The sequence below is a fragment of the Thalassophryne amazonica genome, chromosome 16 (assembly GCF_902500255.1).
Source record: "Thalassophryne amazonica chromosome 16, fThaAma1.1, whole genome shotgun sequence".
In the NCBI taxonomy this organism is placed as follows: domain Eukaryota; kingdom Metazoa; phylum Chordata; class Actinopteri; order Batrachoidiformes; family Batrachoididae; genus Thalassophryne; species Thalassophryne amazonica.
This window is the reverse complement of record NC_047118.1, coordinates 36,270,965-36,293,949: the sequence shown is the minus strand read 5'-3', so window position 1 is coordinate 36,293,949 and position 22,985 is coordinate 36,270,965. Positions and strand designations below refer to the sequence as shown.

Genomic DNA, 22,985 nt, shown 5'->3' with positions numbered 1-22,985 from the left:
ACAATTGCCACAGTGTCCCTGAGACTCCTTCCACTGATCCAGTCACGCTCCAACCTGGTTGCAAAACATCGCTCGCTTCCAACTTAACTTTGAGTGGAGCAGATAAGTTTTGTTTTTGGCCAGAATTGTTCACTCGGTGATACAAGCAGCAGATTTGGCATGAATGTTCTTCATAAATCAGTGTTTAAGAAAAAAGTGTGGGCCACTTGAAAATCCAATATGGCAGCCAGGTAGGGGTCAATGAAGAATTACACAGGGGTCAAAATTTAAAAATGTTCCAATCATATTGAAAGCTATACCACATTATGTGTCTGATCACAAAGATTCCAAAAAGGTATAGTTTGGACTATCTATGATTTAATGTTATGGAGTTATAGGGTAAAAACAGCAAGAATGGTGGTTTTAAAAAGGAATAGTTTGCACCATGTGTCATGCTCAGTTGTCACATTACAGGGTAACATATGTCACGTAGAATCCTATGTATGTCAACATTGTTTGACATGTACTTTGCAAACCAAGCATTCAACACAGTCAAAACTATTCCATTTATTAATCCTATTAGCTCAGCCAATAATTTGCACCACCTTTTACCAAAACTGAAGCAAGTTTAACTTTTGAGTCATGCACAAACTGAAATTGACCTTTGTCACCATTCTTGCTGTTTTTACCCCATAACTCCATAACATTCAGTCATAGATAGTCCAAACTATACCTTTTTGGAATCTTTGTGATCAGATACATAATGTGGTATAGCTCTCAATATGATTGGAGCATTTTTAAATTTTGACCCCTGTGTAATTCTTCATTGACCTCTATCTGGCTGCCATACTGGATTTTCAAGTGGCCCGTACTTTTTTCTCAAACACTGATTTATGAAGAAGATTCATGCCAAATCTGATGCTTGTATCACCAAGTGAAGGATTGTTTCTGTTATGTTTTACGCTGTCTGAGAGACAACCCCCTTGTTACGTCTCCTTTGGACATCTTATTACTCGGATTTAAACTAGTCCACATGCCTTGTGTACAAGAAGCAAACAGAGGACAGGTCAATGTGGGAAATGGAAGGCTCCTGTTCCTTCAAGTCTAGTCACTGCAATCACTGTTTTTGCAACCTGATCTAGTGTGCAGCGCTGCATAGCTCTATGTCTAGCATTCAGCTGTAAAAACATTGTTTGCTATTGTTATTCTAGCTTTTCTCTTCTGCTTTATTTCATTGTCCCTGCATAAGTTGGGCTTTACCTACTTCTGCATTAACATCCAGAAGAGGATGTTTCCCAAGTCATGCCTTGTTCAGACAGCTGCCTCTCTGTGATCCTCTCATTTGTGATCACTCCTCTTTGACATCTTGCCAAGAGTGAATCATTCTTTCAACAGGTGAGAGGTTTTTTTTGTTAGTTAGTACACCCAATGTTGTCTAGACCTGCATTTTATTAGCAAAGGATAATGCTGATTTGAAATGAATCCTTGTGCTGATGTGTTAATAAATAATCTATATGAATTTTGCAGCAAAATCATGCAAATGCTGCTATAAATTTGGCATTATGATTTTCGAGATAATAGGTAACAAATCTGGATGAGGTACATTCACCTCAGCGACAACACCTATTTAACTTATTATGACAGGTGGAAACACCACCTGGCTGCTCTTTTTGGAAAATACTGTATGAGACGTAACACTGTCTTGAAATGTGACTGCATGTAAGGTGTTTACACATCATCACCAAATTTACACAACAAAGGCACGAATGCATGTTCGCACATTTGAACAGGTGTGTTCTCACTCTCTCCCATAGGCCCGACTCCATGGTGACAGGAATCCTTTGGCTGTTTTAGTCACACCCATTTGCTCCCCTCCCTTCCTTTCCTGCATTTATGATCAAGGCTGCTTGAAATAAAGGCAGATAGCTGATAATCAAATGTGCGTTTCCACATAGTACACAAAAGTGTGAGCCACAGGGAGTGGCATAGAGGATCCAGTGTATTGTAGGCCATATTCAGAGGACAGAGGAATAGGACACCGCTGTTACTCCTGTTCTCTCACATCAAGGACAACAGCTTGCATCACCAAAGTAACAGGTGAGATTATCTACAACACCGACGACAGGTCAGATCTTGCTTCCTGAAAGGTAAGAGTGAAACACTGACACTGAACAGCTCTTAATGTAGTCTGCATATATTTTTCGAGAGAATCAGAGCTATGCCACTGTAAGATGGAATCTGGCCAACAAGGAACCTGTAACCGCCTCCTGAGACCCGGGTTCCACCTGCAACTATTCCCCCTAAGTGCCATTCTTTAAGATTCACCTCATCTTTCTAATAAAATGCGGTCACATCAAGGTCACTTATCAGCTTTGTTGATTTCAGGCAAATATAATCCATGCGATGCCAGATCTTCTACCTCAGTCGAAGAAGAAATGTACACTGCCATATTTGATACCTGCAAAGTTATAGTTTCCAATGTATTTGAAAAAAAGAGAGAGTGAGAGAGATGGCAGTTCTCAAGTTATTTCTCAGTGACTGCTGAGACGTTGAGATTTGTGTGATACTTTGCCTGGTTAATACATCAACATGCCGATTACTCAGTGTTAAAAATGAGATCACAGCTGATTGTTAGTGAGCAGGAAATAATCAGGTGAGCAACAACAAAAAGTGGTCAACTTGGGGAAAAGAACGAGAACATCTTGGTAGTTCAAGTGTCTCACTCGATGATGTCTGTCTTTAATAGCAAACTTATATTTAGTTATTATGTGACGGCGGAATCCGAAAAGCAGAACGATGACAAAATGGCAGCAAGGTGGAGATGAGTTTTGTTTTGTTTGTTTTTTTCACCTAAAAGATGTTGTTGCAATAGTAGGTTTGTGTTGGTCGTAGCTGGGGATAATTGTGTCTTTTGTGGTGTGACACAAAAGATGCTGTTTGCCGTGCACAAACACACAAAAACTGGGCTGGATCAGGAACAAAGGGAAAACAAATATTTGTGCTTGTGTGTTCATATATATACGAGGGCTGTCAATAAAGTAACGGTCCTTTTTATTTTTTTCAAAAACTATATGGATTTCATTGATATGTTTTTACGTCAGACATGCTTGAACCCTCGTGCGCATGCGTGAGTTTTTCCACGCCTGTCGGTGATGTCATTCGCCTGTGAGCACTCCTTGTGGGAGGAGTCGTCCAGCCCCTCGTCGGAATTCCTTTGTCTGAGAAGTTGCTGAGAGACTGGCGCTTTGTTTGATCAAAATTTTTTCTAAACCTGTGAGACACATCGAAGTGGACACGGTTCGAAAAATTAAGCTGGTTTTCAGTGAAAATTTTAACGGCTGATGAGAGATTTTGAGGTGATTCTGTCGCTTTAAGGACTTTTCACGGTGCGAGACGTCGCGCAGCGCTCTCAGGCGCCGTCATCAGCCTGTTTCAAGCTGAAAACCTCCACATTTCAGGCTCTATTGATCCAGGACGTCGTGAGAGAACAGAGAAGTTTCAGAAGAAGTCGGTTTCAGCATTTTATCCGGATATTCCACTGTTAAAGATTTTTTTAATGAAAGACGTGCGGACGGGTCCGCGCGTCAGGACGCAGCCGACACGGTGCGGCGGCACAGGAAAAACACCTCCGTGTTGATAACCATTTGTAAAATCCAGGCGGCTTTTGATGGCTTTCAGTGGAGTGAGTATATGAGAAATTGTTTAACAGGCAGGACATGTTCCAACTTGTCCTTAAGGCTTTCAACAGAGGTGTTTTTCCTGTGGCGGAGCGTCGCGGCGGCTGCGTCCCGACGCGCGGACCCGTCCGCACGTCTTTCATTAAAAAAAATCTCCTTTAACAGTGGAATATCCGGATAAAATGCTGAAACCGACTTCTGAAACTTCTCTGTTCTCTCACGACGTCCTGGATCAATAGAGCCTGAAATGTGGAGGTTTTCAGCTTGAACAGGCTGACGATGGCGCCTGAGAGCGCTGCGCGACGTCTCGCACCGTGAAAAGTCCTTAAAGCGACAGAATCACCTCAAAATCTCTCATCAGCCGTTAAAATTTTCACTGAAAACCAGCTTAATTTTTCGAACCGTGTCCACTTCGATGTGTCTCACAGGTTTAGAAAAAATTTTGATCAAACAACGCGCCAGTCTCTCAGCAACTTCTCAGACAAAGGAATTCCGACGAGGGGCTGGACGACTCCTCCCACAAGGAGTGCTCACAGGCGAATGACGTCACCGACAGGCGTGGAAAAACTCACGCATGCGCACGAGGGTTCAAGCATGTCTGACGTAAAAACATATGAATGAAATCCATATAGTTTTTGAAAAAAATAAAAAGGACCGTTACTTTATTGACAGCCCTCGTATATATCAAGGCACTTAATGGGATTGTAATTTTGTCATGTTGTTCATTTCATTCTGAGTTTTAACGCAAAGTCAAACCTCTTTCCTGGTACTTAAACAGTGGCTGTGCTGGCCGCAGAATTTTCCATGAAAATATCCACAGAGGAGCTCTTTACCTTTCCCATGTCTGACCATCCAGAATTGCAGACTATTTCAGTGTAGTACAAGAGATTTGCAGGGAAAGAAATCTCCAAGTGTTTGTGTGATCAAGTTTGGTTTCAAGCCTTATTTGCAAACCGGTGGTGGTTTTTATTTAATGTTTTTTATAGTGTAGTACAGCATACTTTACAAAAAATACACTTCCTCCTTTGTCACGTCTCATATATATATATATATATATATATATATATATATATATATATATATATATATATATATATATATATATATATATATATATATATATCACCTCAACAAAACCTGAATTGCATGAAAGTTGACTTGTACAAAGAAAATGAAATGCATGGGCACTCTGAGTGTTTGAAAAAGATAAGTGAGAGAAGTTGGGAAAGTAGCAGGTGTTTTCTCCTTCTTTGTTCTGCCAGTAAACAGACAGGAAAGTGCACAAATCCCCTGTTAATTTGTCACTTAATTGCCCAAGCGTGACCATACGAAGTTCAGTAAAACACATCAGCGGAATGATTAACACGGAAATACAGAAATCAGCATCATAACGTGACTTTGTAAAACCTTTTAAAGTGACAACACTGATATTAGCACATAACACTATGGATACAGGCCTATAATTCTTGCAGGGGTTTTTTTTTTTCTGAATTGTGTGAAATGGCTAATAAAAATGGGTGATACATTACGATTATGTCGCCGTCATCCGTATCAATTACTCAGATTTCCTATGATGATGTTATTGATGATTTTGCATCAAGAAGGGTCAGGTTTTGGTTTTACACAGCAAATTTTGCAGAGTAAAATGCACTCTGCAGGAACTACATTTGGCCCTATTCCAACAACAGTTAAATAAACTCTATTATACTCACAGAAATATTTAAATCTAACCTTTAAGATTTATGTAATTTTATTACATGACAAATTCCCATTTACTTTTTTAGATAATTTTAATACAAACCTACCAAATAAACCTTACATGATGCATATTCATTACTGTAATAAATCCTATTTACTTGAAATGCATAATCCTCAGCTTTAAAAGATAATTACTCTAAATCAATAATAATGACAGTATTTATTTAAAATACATAAAGTATATTGTTTAAATTGCATAACAATTATGTTACCTATACAAGATAAATGGCATAGGTAACATAATTATTATGCAAGTCAAACAATATACTTTATGTATTTTAAATAAATACTGTCATTATTATTGATTTAGAGTAATTATATTTTATTAATACTAAATACATAAAGCTGAGGATTATGCATTTCAAATGAATAGGATTTATTACAGTAATGAATATGCATCATGTAAGGTTTATTTGGTAGGTTTGTATTAAAATTATCTTAAAAAGTAAATGGGAATTTGTCATGTAATAAAATTACATAAATCTTAAAAGTTAGGGTTACATATTTCTGTGAGTGTGTAGTGTGAAATCAGCTCTCTTTTTCACAGCATAATGAGAGAGAGTCTCTTCGGCTGCTCCCTTGTTTGCACTCGCGGTCGCCACAGCAAATCCAAGGTGATCTGCATGTTGAATTGGCACAAGTTTTACGCCGGATGTCCTTCCTGACGCAACTCCACATTACATGGAGAAATGTGGCAGGGGTGGGATTTGAACCCGGAACCTTCTGCACTGAAACCAAGCGCTTTAACCATAGAGTTGATTTAACACTGTGATAGAGTTTATTTAACTCTATTTGGAGTGAGACCAAATGTAGTCCCTGTAGAGTTCATTTTACTGCTAGTGCATTTCTGTGATGGATGTGTCCTATTTAGAATATTTATTATATATTTTATTTGTATATTATTCTTAATATTTTATATTATTGTTATTCTCTGCTCTTGTTACATTTTTATATATATATATATAGGAGTGTATATATTTGCCACTTTTACATATATAGTATATATTTATTTAAGTTCTGATAACTGTTTTGTGCAGAATTGCCTCATTGTCTTTTGACAATGTTGGAGGTGGGAGGATATTGTGCACCTTATTGTTATAATAAAAAATGGCTGTTTGTGCAAAATGTATGGTTTCTGGGGGTGGGAAGGGGAGTACTGAGAGGGGCAGTAATTTAGTGTAGAACCACCAGAAAGACAGAAACTGTGTTAGATGGGTGGGGGTTTTTGTTTGTTTGTTTGTTTTTTGTGATTCAGTGACAATATCAATTACTGCAGATGTCTTTGCAAAAACTGTAATGCTCACAAGTTCACTCCTGTACAAGAAAAAATGCAAACATATCACAGACAAAAGCAAATAATTTGTTTAAAGTAATGAAATGATATTTGCATTATTACTGGTTCAAGAGTAATGATGGAGGGTGCCATGTTCCTAGCTTGGATTTGTGTGTTATACATCATACAGTGACAAAGTGAGGAATCTTGGGGTAATTTTTGATGCAATGTTGTCTATGACCTCCACATTAGAGACATTACGAGGACTGCTTTCTTCTGCTTTCTTCCATTTGCGAAATATAGCGACGATTCATCCCATCCTGTCTATGGCTGATGCTGAGACTTTGATACATGCATTTGTTTCTTCAAAACTGGACTACTGCAATGTTCTATTTTCTGGTTTGCCACAGTCCAACATTAGGGGTCTTCAAGTGGTTCAAAATGCTGCTGCCAGACGTTTGACTTGAGGCATAAAGTTTGACCATATTATGCCCATTTTGGCATCCGTTCACTGGCTTCCTGTCACTGCAAGATCAGATTTTAAGGTTCTGTTAATGGCTTTTAAAATTGTTCATGGACTTGCACCTCCCTATCTGGCTGACCTGGTCAAGCCCTACATACCAACTCAGGCCCTGCAGGACTTTTGTGCATTTCCAGAGTGAATAAAAAGTCTCCCGGTCACAGAGATTTCTCCTACCGTGCCACAGCTCTGTGGAATAATCTCCCAGCACATATACGGCAGTCAGATAATGTGGAGACTTTTAAATCGAGACTGAAAACCCATTTGTTTTCCTTGATTTATCATTAGTTTTCTTGTTATTATGTGGTTTTATTCTTGTGCTCTTTTATGTTTTGTCTTTTTATTGTGTTTATTACTTTTTATTCAGTTTGTTTTTTCTCTGTTTTGGTATTGTGTTGTGTAAAGTCCCCTGAGGTGATCTCATTGTAAGTTGGCGCTATAGAAATGATTAAATTTGAATTTATTTGAACTTGAATTTTGCAGATGTCTTTGCAAAAACTGTAATGTTGGCAAGGTCACTCACATACAAGAAAGAATGCAAACATACAGTAGTGTTCAGAATAATAGTAGTGCTATGTGAGATTAATCCAGGTTTTGAGTATAAGTCTTATTGCTACATGGGAAACAAGGTACCAGTAGATTCAGTAGATTCTCACAAATCCAACAAGACCAAGCAAGGCTGTTCATCTACAATGATCTCCAATGCTTTAAAATGGACAAAAAAAAAAAAAAAACAGAGACGTGTGGAAGAAAATGGAAAACAGCCATCAAAATGGACAGAAGAATAACCAGAATGGCAAAGGCTCACCCACTGATCAGCTCCAGGATGATCAAAGACAGTCTGGAGTTACCTGTAAGTGCTGTGACAGTTAGAAGATGTCTGTGTGAAGCTAATTTATTTGCAAGAATCCCCCACAAAGTCCCTCTGTTAAATAAAAGACGTGCAGAAGAAAGAACAAGGGCCACAGACAGTTTGTGAGACGACCCCCAAACTCTGAATTCAAGCCACAGCTTCACACAGGTGTCTTCTAACTGTCACAGCACTTACAGGTAACTCCAGACTGTCTTTGATCATCCTGGATGTTGGGTTTGCACCCTGTTTTTAAAGAAATGAGAGGCACAAACACTGAAAAGAAACCAGTCAGAGAGAGACAAATATATACACTCAACAAAAATATAAATGCAACACTTTTGGTTTTGCTCCCATTTTGTGTGAGATGAACTCAAAGATCTAAATCTTTTTCCACATACACAATATCACCATTTCTCTCAAATATTGTTCACAAACCAGTCTAAATCTGTAATAGTGAGCACTTCTCCTTTGCTGAGATAATCCATCCCACCTCACAGGTGTGCCATACCAAGATGCTGATTAGACACCATGATTAGTGCACAGGTGTGCCTTAGACTGCCCACAATAAAAGGCCACTCTGAAAGGTGCAGTTTTATCACACAGCACAATGCCACAGATGTCGCAAGATTTGAGGGAGCGTGCAATTGGCATGCTGACAGCAGGAATGTCAACCAGAGCTGTTGCTCGTGTATTGAATGTTCATGTCTCTACCATAAGCCGTCTCCAAAGTCGTTTCAGAGAATTTGGCAGTACATCCAACCAGCCTCACAACCGCAGACCACGTGTAACCACACCAGCCCAGGACCTCCACATCCAGCATGTTCACCTCCAAGATCGTCTGAGACCAGCCACTCGGACAGCTGCTGAAACAATCGGTTTGCATAACCAAAGAATTTCTGCACAAACTGTCAGAAACCATCTCAGGGAAGCTCATCTGCATGCTCGTCGTCCTCATCGGGGTCTCCACCTGACTCCAGTTTGTCATCGTAACCGACTTGAGTGGGCAAATGTCACATTCGCTGGCGTTTGGCACGTTGGAGAGGTGTTCTCTTCACGGATGATGCGAAGGAGATGTGTTGCACTGCATGAGGCAAATGGTGGTCACACCAGATACTGACTGGTATCCCCCCCCAATAAAACAAAACTGCACCTTTCAGAGTGGCCTTTTATTGTGGGCAGTCTAAGGCACACCTGTGCACTAATCATGGTGTCTAATCAGCATCTTGATATGGCACACCTGTGAGGTGGGATGGATTATCTCAGCAAAGGAGAAGTGCTCACTATCACAGATTTAGACTGGTTTGTGAACAATATTTGAGGGAAATGGTGATATTGTGGATGTGGAAAAAGTTTTAGATCTTTGAGTTCATCTCATACAAAATGGGAGCAAAACCAAAAGTGTTGCGTTTATATTTTTGTTGAGTATATATTTTTTGCTCTGCGCAGAGGAGGAGAACAATGAAGCAGCTTGTAAGTGCTCAGCTACAAAGCTCTCCTCTCCTCTGGCCCAGCCTTTTATTTAGTTCATCAACATGAGAAAAAACAAACAAGGACAGTCGGGAGAGGTTACACATGAGTCATGTCTGCAAGAGGGAGATATCGGGACAAGGTGACTGCTGGAACCTTCCATTCCTGCGACATGAGCCTTGCGGCTCCCACAGCAGGATAAGGCACTTATGTAAAATGAAAAATAGTTTGCTCAATCATGAAGAATGCAGACAACAAGTCTTTCTTTCTAAAACCTCCTCTTCTCACAAAGAGGAAAAATAATATAAGCATAAACTATAAGAACATAAATGATAATATAAGCATGAACTATATAAAATCCTTGACACTGGAGTTGATCAATGGGTGATCCTTTGCCATTCTGGTTGTTATTCTATCCATTTTGATGGTTGTTTTCCGTTTTCTTCCACACGTCTCTGTTTTTTTGTTTTGTTTTGTTTTTTGTCCATTTTAAAGCATTGGAGATCATTGTAGATGAACAGCCTATAACTTTTGCACCTGCGTATAAGTTTTCCCCTCTCCAATCAACTTTTTAATCAAACTACGCTGTTTTTCTGAACAATGTCTTGAACGTCCCATTTTCCTCAGGCTTTCAAAGAGAAAAGCATGTTCAACAGGTGCTGGCTTCATCCTTAAATAGGGGACACCTGATTCACACCTGTTTGTTCCACAAAATTGATGAACTCACTGACTGAATGCCACACTACTATTATTGTGAACACCCCCTTTTCTACTTTTTTTTACTAATAGCCCAATTTCATAGCCTTAAGAGTGTGCATATCAGGAATGCTGGGTCTTGTTGGATTTGTGAGAATCTACTGGTACCTTGTTTCCCATGTAACAATAAGAAATATACAGAAAAACTGGATTCATCTTTTTAGTCACATAGCACTACTATTATTCTGAACACTACTGTATCACTGACAAAAGCAAATAATTTGTTAAAAGTAATGAAATAATATTTGTATGATTACTGGTTCAACAGTAATGATGGCGGGTGCCATGACTGTAGTTCTTATGATGTCAAGCGGATAAATCTGAACACTGAATTTACTCCTGAGTTGCCAAGCAAAATATTCAGATAGTTTTTTCAGATAGCACACATTCAGATAGTTTTGTCTGAGTCATTTCCGGCATGTGATGAACTCAGCATCTGTGCGACTCTGTAAGAAAGAAACAGAGCATTCAGCCATTACATTCAGGTCAGGTGAGTCAGGTCTAGGAGCGTGCTGTGTATTGTCACATCCATTACACTATGGATCTGCCTTTGGTCCTGGATGGCAACCACCCAGGCACATAAATGGTTCAACTCCTCCATCTCTGCTGTTACACTGTTGCATGTTAAGCAGCAGCTCCTTTGTATTTCAGTCCATTCCATTTACATCTTCTCACTGTCATATCAGTTTTCAATACACCTTATGCTGCGCATTTGCATCCTTGCACAATGTGACCTCTTTAAATGAACTTTTACAGTACAATAGTAATTGTTTCTCTGATTTGTCAGGAAATATAAAATAATTTCTTTCCATTTTCTTTTTTAGGTTTAACAATCTGCAGCAAAAATGGGGTGCTTTGGATTCCTCAAAGTCATTATGTTTATTTTCAATGGAGTTATCTTTGTAAGTTTAGCAATTTTTCATCAAAAATAATCAAACATATATTTTTTTTCATGGAAAATAGTGTTTATGCTGTATTTCTCTGACATAAAGAGCCTATATTTAAAGTAACTTTCCAATTGTTTTGTACAAGACAGTTATGAGGTCATTACTGTTATTTGCAATAATTGCATGTTTTAATTGACTCATCCACTCACTCTTTGTGTCCGCTCTGTCAGCTGGCAGGTGCCGCCATCCTTGCAGTTGGGATTTGGGTGAAGGTGGACAGTGGCTCCATTCTCAGTTTCCTTGGAAAAATTGATGGTGCACCTGCAGGGGTCACTCAGGTGCTCAATGTAGGCTACCTGCTGATTGCAGTAGGAGCAGTTCTGCTTGTCATTGGATTTCTCGGCTGTTGGGGAGCCGCCAGAGAGAGCAGGTGTATGCTGCTTCTGGTAGGCTGCTGTTACTTTACACATGCACATGCAAAAGTGCAGCATCTGAGCTGTCTACATTGATCAAGAGTCAGATAGTGTTTTGTTATCCTCTATAAGCAACAAACTTTACAGTTTATGCAACAGTTTGGGCACCCCTAATAATTTTCATGATTTTCTTTTATAAATCATTGGTGTCTGGATCAGAAATTTCAGTTTAATATATCATATAATAGACAAACACACTGACATTTGAGAAGTGAAATGAAGTTTCTTGTATTTACAGAAAGTGTGCAGTAATTGTTTAAACAAAATTAGGCAGGTGCATAAATTTGGGCACCCTTGTCATTTTATTGATTTGAATACATTTAGCACTAATTATTGGAACACAGAATTTGTTTGGTAAGCTCACTGACCCTTGACCTCCTGACACAGGTGAATCCAATCATGAGAAAGTGTATTTACGGTGACCATTTACAAACGTTTTTCCGCTTTGCATCTCTTCTAATGAGTGGCAACATGGGAGCCTCTAAACAACTCTCAAATGACCTGAAAACAAAGATTGTTCAACATCATAATTTAGGGGTAGAATACAAAAGCTCAGAGATTTCAGCTGTCAGTTTCCACTGTGAGGAGTATAGTAAGTAATTGGAAGACCACAGGCACAGTACTTGTTAAGGCCTGACGTGGCAGGCCAAGAAAAATCTCAGATAAGCTGAAGCAAAGGATGGTGAGAACAGTCATAGTCAACCCACAGACTTGCTCCAAAGACCTACAACATGATCTTGCTGCAGATAGTGTCTCTGTGCATCATTCAACTATACCAGGGGTGGCCAAGTTTGGTCCTCGAGAGCCACATTCCTGACACTCTTAGTTGTCTCCCTGCTCCAACACACCTGAATCCAATGAAAGACTCGTTAGCAGACTTTTAATGAGCCTTTCATTGGATTCAGGTGTGTTGGAGCAGGGAGACAACTAAGAGTGTCAGAAATGTGGCTCTCGAGGACCGAACTTGGCCACCCCTGAACTATACAGTGCACTTTGCACAAATAGATGCTGTATGATACTATAATGCAGAGGAAGCCTTTTCTGCATACACGCCACAAACAGAGTCGCTTGAGATATGCTAAAGCACATTTGGACAAGCCAGCTTAATTTTGGAATAAGGTGCTGCAGACTGATGAAACTAAAATTGAGTTATTTGGACATAACAAGGAGCGGTATGCATGGCGGAAAAACAACACAGCATTCCAAGAAAAACACTTGCTACCTACAGTAAAATTTGGAGGTGGTTCCATCATGCTGTGGGGCTGTGTGGCCAGTGCAGGTACTGGGAATCTTGTTCAAGCTGAGGGTCACATGGATTCCAGTCAATATCAGCAGGTTCTTCAATTTCAATTTATTTTCATTTATATAGCGCCAAATCACAACAGAGTTGCCTCAAGGCGCTTCACACAAGTAAGGTCTAACCTTACTAACCACCAGAGCACCAGTGGTAAGGAAAAACTCCCTCTGAGGAAGAAACCTCAAGCAGACCAGACTCAAAGGGGTGACCCTCTGCTTGGGCCATGCTACAAACATAAATTACAGAACAATTCACAGAGCAATTCACGGACGAATATACAAGAAATGCTGTTGGTGCACAGGACAGGGGGGTCGCCGACATATATACAACTCCCATCTCTGTATGGAGCTGTACCTTAAACAGAGAGAAAAAAAACAGAATCAGGCATCAGGAAGACAAGAAATACTGTATAATTTGCCAGCATTAATCAACAAGAAAAACAGAAGAAATACTAAGGTGATCACCGGCCGGTTCTTGAGAACATTGAATCAGTGACAAAGTTGAAGTTGCACCGGGGATGGATCTTTCAACAAGACAATGACCCTAAACACTGCTCAAAATCTACTAAGGCATTCATGCAGAAGAACAAGTACAACATTCTGGAATGGCCATCTCAGTCCCCAGACCTGAATATTATTAAAAATCTGTGGTATGATTTTAAGCGGGCTGTCCATGCTCAGAAACCAATGAACCTGAGATGTTTTGTAAAGAAGAATGGTCCAAAATACCTTCAACCAGAATCCAGACTCTCATTGGAAGCTACAGGAAACATTTAGAGGCTGTTATTTCTGCAAAAGGAGAATCTACTAAATATTCATATACAACCCCTGGTAGTAATTATGGAATCACCGGCCTCGGAGGATGTTCATTCAGTTGTTTAATTTTGTAGAAAAAAGCAGATCACAGACATGACACAAAACTAAAGTCATTTCAAATGGCAACTTTCTGGCTTTAAGAAACACTATAAGAAATCAGGAAAAATAATTGTGGCAGTCAGTAACGGTTACTGTTTTAGACCAAGCAGAGGGAAAAAAATATGGACTCACTCAATTCTGAGGAATAAATTATGGAATCACCCTGTAAATTTTCATCCCCAAAACTAACACCTGCATCAAATCAAATCTGCTCGTTAGTCTGCATCTAAAAAGGAGTGATCACACCTTCGAGAGCTGTTGCACCAAGTGGACTGACATGAATCATGGCTCCAACACGAGAGATGTCAGTTGAAACAAAGGAGAGGATTATCAAACTCTTAAAAGAGGGTAAATCATCACGCAATGTTGCAAAAGATGTTGGTTGTTCACAGTCAGCTGTGTCTAAACTCTGGACCAAATACAAACAACATGGGAAGGTTGTTAAAGGCAAACATACTGGTAGACCATGGAAGACATCAAAGCGTCAAGACAGAAAACTTAAAGCAATATGTCTCAAAAATCGAAAATGTACAACAAAACAAATGAGGAACGAATGGGAGGAAACTGGAGTCAACGTCTGTGACCGAATTGTAAGAAACCGCCTAAAGGAAATGGGATTTACATACAGAAAAGCTAAACGAAAGCCATCATTAACACCTAGACAGAAAAAAACAAGGTTACAATGGGCTAAGGAAAAGCAATCGTGGACTGTGGATGACTGGATGAAAGTCATATTCAGTGATGAATCTCGAAGGTGGCAAGGTGATGATGCTGGAACTTTTGTTTGGTGCCGTTCTAATGAGATTTATAAAGATGACTGCCTGAAGAGAACATGTAAATTTCCACAGTCATTGATGATATGGGGCTGCATGTCAGGTAAAGGCACTGGGGAGATGGCTGTCATTACATCATCAATAAATGCACAAGTTTACGTTGATATTTTTGGACACTTTTCTTATCCCATTAATTGAAAGGATGTTTGGGGATGATGAAATCATTTTTCAAGATGATAATGCATCTTGCCATAGAGCAAAAACTGTGAAAACATTCCTTGCAAAAAGACACATAGGGTCAATGTCATGGCCTGCAAATAGTCCGGATCTTTATCCAATTGAAAATCTTTGGTGGAAGTTGAAGAAAATGGTCCATGACAAGGCTCCAACCTGCAAAGCTGATCAAGCAACAGCAATCAGAGAAAGTTGGAGCCAGATTGATGAAGAGTACTGTTTGTCACTCATTAAGTCCATGCCTCAGAGACTACAAGCTGTTATAAAAGCCAGAGGTGGTGCAACAAAATACTAGTGATGTGTTGGAGCGTTCTTTTGTTTTTCATGATTCCATAATTTTTTCCTCAGAATTGAGTGATTCCATATTTTTTTCCCTCTGCTTGGTCTAAAAAAGTAACCGTTACTGACTGCCACAATTTTTTTTTTCCTGATTTCTTATAGTGTTTGTTAAAGCCAGAAAGTTGCCATTTGAAATGACTTTAGTTTTGTGTCATGTCTATGATCTGCTTTTTTTCTACAAAATTAAACAACTGAATGAACATCCTCCGAGGCCGGTGATTCCATAATTTTTGCCAGGGGTTGTATTTTTTTCTGTTGGGGTGCCCAAATTTATGCACCTGCCTAATTTTGTTTAAAGAATTATTGCACACTTTCTGTAAATCCTATGAACTTCATTTCACTTCTCAAATATCACTGTGTTTGTCTGCCATATAATATATTTAACTGAAATTTCTGATCCAAACAACCAATTATTTATAAAGGAAAATCGTGAAAATGATCAGGGGTGCCGAAGCTTTTTCATACAACTGTAAATGCATTTTGTTTATATACTATTACAATCCTTGTGGACAAATCTACTCCAGTCTCATTGAAATTCCCCCAAATAAGAACACTTTACAGATATAGTTTACCTGCTAGCATCACATAACAGTGTTAAGGAGCTATGGTCAGCAGGTTAAAGGGCCTCCACTGTGAACAACACAATTTATAAGGTGCTTAAAAAACATATTAGTTACAAATCCTCAGCTCTCGCCATATATATATATATATATATATATATATATGGCCTAGATGCGTTTCATTTGACCGTATATTGTTTATAATTTGCTATATTTTTGCTAGTTTTTCACCATAGTCCTGCTGGTGTTCATAGCAGAGATTGCTGGAGCTATAGTCATCTTGGTTTTCAAACCGTTGGTAAGTTACATTCTGCATGTGTTAGCATCTTGATCTTTGGTAATTTTATGGCTTTTAAACTCCTCCGTGCTTACATTTCAGGTAAAAGATTTGACTGACAAACTGGGCACCAGTGCAGTTCAGAGCATCAAGGCAGACTATGGGAAAGGCAATGATGTCACAGGACTGTGGAACATTACAATGATGACGGTACATATAATTCTGTTGAACAAAATCTGAGTTGTGTTGATTTTTTGCTGCACCTCAGTGATGCTTTGTACAACCTGTGCTCTCTTGGCACCCTACTCAGTTAACTTGCTGTGGATTCAACAACTACACAGACTTCAGTGACTCTCCATACTACAAAAACAACAACAATGAATTCCCACCACAGTGCTGCTCAGGTTCTAAAAATTCTTGTAATTCTACAATGGCTGAAACCACGGTATGTGCTTTACAAACTACATAAACATTACAAAAAACATCAAGGAAGTATTCTGGTAATAAAATAAATGGAAGCAAATACAGTGTATCCGGAAAGTATTCAGTGCTTCACTTTTTCCACATTTTGTCATGTTACAGCATAATTCCAAAATCGAGTAAATTCACTTTTTCCCTCAAAATTCTACTCACAACACCCCATAATAACAACATGAAAAAGGTTTTTTTTTTTTGCAATTTTTGCAAATGTATTAAAAAATAAATCATATGTACATAAGTGAAAGAAAGAATGAATGAATTTTATTTATTCGGCACACAGAATAACAACCCAGACAATAACAAAACTCAGAAAAAGAACAACGTACAATGAAACTGTGTGGCCGAAAGGGTGAAGGCAAAAGCAAAGCTTGTAAATACCCATAATACGAAAGAAGTGTGTACAAACAATACAACTCAGACAGTGCACCAGAATTTCAAAACATAACTAAACGAGCCAACAGTGCATAATCCCAAACACAACAACAAGAATGGTAAACCTAATTCTTCATACTATAACAGGTAAGTATATTATTTTTGTAAAGCCTTTTAAAGCCAACAAAGGTACCAAGCAATTTAATATTATCAGGACAAGTATTCAAAATATTAACACCTTTAATGGAAACACAATGACTTTTTACAGTAGTTCGGATCTTTAGTTTCTCAAATAATAATGTCCCTCTCAAATTGTAGCTGGAGTTCCTCATTTTAAACAGATCATGGACATGTTGAGGCAAAAGTTTATTTTTGACTTCACACATAATTTGTATTGTGATGTAATCAACCAAGTCCCAGAATTTCAAAATTTGTAAACAAGCAAATAACTGATTTGTTGGCTCATGATATGGCTTATTACTGATCATTCTTATAGCTTTCTTTTGCAACATAAATACTGGATTAGTATTAGTTCTATATGTCATATATAGAAAATGTAATGTATGATACAAAATGGCCAAAGAATGTTGGGAGAGGAAGTATTGTGCTTTATGCAGAATTGCAATGACTTTTGACATTTTAGATTTAACACAGTTAATACTGTATGTGTTTTCCAGCTTAATTTATCATCAATATAAACACCAAGAAATTTTGTATGTGTTACAATTTCATTTTCAATATCATATAAGAAGAAATTTCTGCTTATGTTCCTGGAATTATTACCAAATATGATACACTTAGTTTTACCAAAATGGAGCGATAATTTGTTTGAATCAAACCAATATTTAAATTTCTGTAATTCATTCTCTACTGTCCCAAATGCTCCCCACTACAAAACATCGTCGTATCATCAGCAAATAAATTACAACTTGTGGACTTAAAAACCAAACATATCATTCATGTACAAAAGAAGCAGCAATGGCCCAAGGACTGAACCTTGGGGCACCCCACACGGCAAAGTAGCTTGCTATCCAGTCATGTGCCAGTCCCCTGATACCATACTTCTGTAATTTGTCCAACAGCAAAGCATAATCTATAGTATCAAATTCTTTCTGTAAATAAAAAAACGTACAATATATTGCCTATTCTCAATCGCGTTGGAAATTTGGTCAGCGAAATACATTATAGCCAATGAAGTAGTGCAATTTTTTCTAAAACTGTATTGCTTCTCACTAAAGATATGATGTTTAGCTAAGAAATCATTTAACCTCATTATAAATACCTTTTCCAAAATTTTAGGAAATTGTGGGAAGAGGGAGATTGGCCTATAATTTGAAAAAACATGTTTGTCACCAGATTTGAACAATGGTATCACTTTAGCTATTTTCATTTTGAAAGGAAATTTCCCACTCATTAATGACAAATTACAGATATACATTAAAGGCTTAACAATAAAATCAATTATATTTTTAACCAAAAACACATCAAAATTGTTATTATCAGTTGATTTTTTTCCCTTAAGTTTATGAACTATGTCAATAATCTCTTTTTCATCCGTTCCTTGAACAATGAATCCAGAATTGTTTTGTTTTGCTGTAATCCAAAGTGCATGTTTTAGAAGATATAATTGAATTTGCTACATTTTTACCCACGTTAACAAAATAACCATTAAAATGATCTGCTATGGCTTTCTTTTCTTTAACAATTATGTCAGTATTTGTCTAAAAATAAGCAGGATATTCTTTAACAACTTTTTTTCTTATTTATGATTTCATTTAAAGTTTTATTTTAAGTACTCTGTATATTAATTTTATTTTTTTCCAATAAATCACTGTAGTACTGCCTTTTACAAGATTGCATAATGTTAGTTTTTGCAAGTCTTATATCTTCTCTCAGCTTCATTTGTTCTAAATTTTAGAAACTGCTTATACAAAAAAAAAAAAATGTTTTTACATGCATTCTGAAGTCTCTTAGTGATTCCAAGGTTTATCAATATTTTGCTTATTTCCAACTTTTGACACAAAAGAGCAACGTTTATCATATAACTTGGAAATAATAGAAATTAATGATTCATAAGATTGATCTACGTCCTCAATATAAATGTCACTCCAGTTTTGATGTAATAAATCATTCTAAGATTTTCCATAGTTTCCTTTGTTATTTTCCTTGTGAATGTATTCACACCCTTTGCTGAATACTTTATTGATGCACCTTTGGCTGCGATTACAGCCTCAAGTCTTCTTGAATATGATGCCAGGGCTGGAGAGAAGCCCCAGTCACAGCGAAACGTCTCAACTGGGCTGCTGTCTTCAGCACGTGACTGGCAGCTGAAGGTAGACCTGGGGGAGGCAGTTGAAAATCCCAGAGCACATCACCAGCACAACACTCAGGCCAAACATGGTCTTAACATCTGAGAGCTCAAGGGAGGTGGTGCTGGTGGAACTAACTGTCCCCTGGGAAGACCGCATTGAGGAGGCACATGAGAGGAAGAAGGCAAAGTACCTGGAACTGTTGGAGGCCTGTAGGCGGAATGGGTGGAGGGCCTGATGTGAGCCAATCGAGGTCGGCTGCAGGGGATTTCCAGGACAGAGCCTGCACCGGACACTCAGGCTTCTTGGGATTAGAGGGTTACAGGAGAGGAAAGCCATCAAGAACATCAGCGAGGCAGCGGAGAGAGCCTCAAGGTGGCTGTGGATTAAGAGAGGCGACAGATGGGGTAGTGTGCTGCTTGGACACAAGTCGGGGTCTGATCAACTCCGGCTGGGTCGCCCAGGCGAGGATGTCTGATGATCTAAAACCCGAAACACCCTATGACCCTGGGTTCATCACTGAGGATGTGTCCAAGCTGCACCTTGATAGGTGTTTCTATTAACAATATGATGCCACAAGCTTGGTACAACTATTTTTGGCAGTTTTGTCCATTCTTCTTTGCAGCACCTCTCAAGCTCCATCAGGTTGGATGGGGAGCGTCGGTGCACAGCCATTTTCAGATCTCTCCAGAGATGGCCAGTCGGATTCAGGTCTGGGCTCAGGCTGGGCCACTCAAGGACATTTACAGAGTTGTCCTGAAGCCACATCTTGGCTGTGTGCTTAGGGTCATTGTCCTGCTGAAAGATGAACTGTCATCCCAGTCTGAGGTCAAGAGCGCTCTGGAGCAGGTTTTCATCCAGGATGTCTCTGTACATTGCTGCATTCATGTTTCCCTCAATCCTGACTAGTCTCCCAGTTCCTGCTGCTGAAAAAAATCCCTACAGCATGATGCTGCCACCACCATGCTTCACTTTAGGGATGGTGCCTGGTTTCCTCCAAACATGATGCCTGGCATTCACACCAAAGAGTTCAATCCTTGCCTCATCAGACCAGATAATTTTGTTTCTCATGGTCTGAGAGTCCTTCAGGTGCCTTTTGACAAACTCTAGGCGGGCTGTCATGTGCCTTTCACTAAGAAGTGGCTTCCATCTGGCCACTCTATCATACAGGCCTGATTGATGGATTTCTGCAGAGATGGTTGTCCTTCTGGAAGCTTTGATAGAGTGACCTTCGGACTCTTGGTCACCTCCCTGTCTAAGGTCCTTCTCCCCACCATCACTCAGTTTAGACAGGCGCCCAGCTCTAGGAAGAGTCCTGGTGGATGCAAACGTTTTCCATTTACTGATGATGGAGCCCACTGTGATCATTGTGACCTTCAAAGTAACAGAAATGTTTCTGTACCCTTCCCCAGATTTGTGCCTCACAGACCTACAGACAATTCATTTGACTTCATGTTTGGTTTGTGCTCTGACACGCACTGTCAGTTGTGGGACCTTATATGTAGACAGTTGTGTGCTTTTCCAAATCATGTCCAATCAACTGAATTTACCCCAGGTGGACTCCAGTTAAGCTGTAGAAACATGTCAAGGATGATCAGTGGAAACAGGAGGCACCTGAGCTCAATTTTGAGCTTCATGGCAGAAGCTGTGAATACTTACGTACATGTGATTTTTTTTTTTTTTTTTTTTTATTTACAAAAACCTAAAAACAAAACAAAAAAACCTTTTTTCATATTGTCATTGTGGAGGATTGTGTGTACAAATTTGAAGAAAAAAATGAATGTCACCCATTTTGTAGTAAAAGCCTGCAATATAACAAAATGTGGAAAAAGTGAAGTGCTGTGAATACTTTATTTAATACCGTAATTTAAACTATGATTAACTTTTGAGAAATAAAATATGGTTATGCTCATCATTCGTAGCTTGTGAAATGTGTTGAGCTTGATGTGCCATCACGTACTTTGTGGTGTCGGAGTGCACGTTTACTCTGTGATCATAAGGTAAAGAAGAAGCCAGGATGTAAAGGTTTTTCTTATCAAGTACCAGCTTGGAGGAATCATCTGCTTGGTGACATTTGACAAATTCTGTTGACTCTTTATTTTACTTATTACATCAGTAAAGCTCAGTATGTCTCATTTTGTATTTTGTGGAAGCTGGGGAGGATTTTGCTTTTCTCACTGGATTCATTGTATGGACCTAATTCCATCTAACAGTGTGCTCTGTTGTTTCATGTTTGTTGTCATTTCCTTGTTCCTCATCGAACAAAGAAATGTGGTACATAAATACAAACACACAGCTCAAAGTTGTTACTGTCGTAACTGCAGCTAATTATGCTGGAAATATCTGATAGAAGCTCAGTGTGACAGGATTTGTCATATTTTTATGCCTCGCGCGGTGCTTGTGCTGAGAAGTGGGACATATAGCATCCGGGTTGTCCATCCGTCAGTTCGCCTGTCCGTCCATCCGTCCAATTTGTTCGCCGCAACGTAGCTCGGCACCTATTGCTCGCAAAAACTTCATATTTGGTGGGTACATGCCTTGGAGAACTCCTTCGCATGGGTTCAAAGGCCAGTGACCTTGACCTGCTTTTCAAGGTCACCAATGGTCACAACTGTGAAATCCTTCGCCACAACGTAGCTCGGCACCTTTTGCTTGTAGAAACTTCATACTCGGTGGGTACATGCCTTGGAGGAGTACTTCGCATGGGTTCGAAGGCCGGTGACCTTGACCTCCGTTTCAAGGTCACCAGTGGTTCCATTTGTTTTGAAGGCTGGCGACCGTGAACAACTTTTTATGGTCACTGTTTGTCACATCCTCTAAATAAATATTATGCCAATCTCCAATTTTTTCATTGTATATCCCAGTTTACATCAAACACATAAGGCTTCAACCAAATACCCACCCCATACAAGTACATATTACTGCACTTTGCGTGGAAAATAATACTGCGCGCGGGGCATTTCGTGATGAATGTCTCTAGTTGATTTTATAATGTAACATTCTGTTTGCACTTTTGCTTTTTAGGGAGTGTCTGGATGCTTCTCAAAGCTACAGAAGCTCATTAATAACAACATAGTGATTATTGCTGCAGTAGCGCTGGGAATTGCAGCTTTGGAGGTACAGCAATATGTTATGTGTTACGTTTATAAACTGTATGGATTATAAAACTGTGCTCTGATTGATTTGGAAAGCTGATTTTATTTTTATTTTTTAATACCCCACACCTCTCTTATGTTAACATGTCTGCTTTCTCTGCAGATATCCGCCATGGTTGTCTCCATGATCCTTTACTGCAAAATAGGATCAAAGATGGGCTAAAAGTCAGTTGGAGAGGGCTTTAGAAGGGTTTTTATTCATCACTGGAACCTTCCTAGTACTGTACCTTTACTGCGTCTGGAGGACTGAAGAAGCACACCATTACCTAAATACAGACAGCATATAGCAGTCCTTCTGTAATCACAATTATTGATTTCCATAATAAATTATGAATCTTGGTTGCTAACTCTCACAAACAAACCACACCACTTTATAAAAAAGGATCCACATTGTCACTATTTCACAAGAGGAACTCTTGGAACATATTTAATAACTTACTTCATGATCATTGGTTTTAGCACAATAATGGAACATAGATGGATCAATGTGTAATGTAGGAATGAATATGAATGTTGATGCCATGATGCAGCTTGCACAATAGCAACAAAGACTATACTGTACATTAATGCATGTTGTATAAGATTAACTTTAAAAATAATAAAATTCATGTATTTATCAATGAAGTGCTATT

General features: G+C 38.9%; 1 protein-coding gene across 2 annotated transcripts; it reads left to right on the top strand.

Moving 5' to 3' along the window:
* The first annotated feature begins 1,868 nt into the window (after positions 1 to 1,868).
* On the top strand, positions 1,869 to 22,973 carry tspan35 (tetraspanin 35). Of its 2 annotated transcripts, none has more exons than XM_034190563.1 (8): positions 1,869 to 2,126; positions 11,108 to 11,185; positions 11,401 to 11,616; positions 15,984 to 16,058; positions 16,140 to 16,247; positions 16,348 to 16,482; positions 22,223 to 22,315; positions 22,457 to 22,973. In XM_034190563.1, exons 2-8 carry the CDS (start codon positions 11,129 to 11,131, stop codon positions 22,514 to 22,516), a joined length of 744 nt encoding a protein of 247 aa, XP_034046454.1. In that variant the 5' UTR covers positions 1,869 to 2,126; positions 11,108 to 11,128; the 3' UTR covers positions 22,517 to 22,973. The 2 variants fall into 2 exon arrangements, with proteins under 2 accessions (XP_034046454.1, XP_034046453.1); XM_034190562.1 differs by having other exon boundaries at positions 1,870 to 2,076.
* The last annotated feature ends 12 nt before the right edge of the window (positions 22,974 to 22,985 follow it).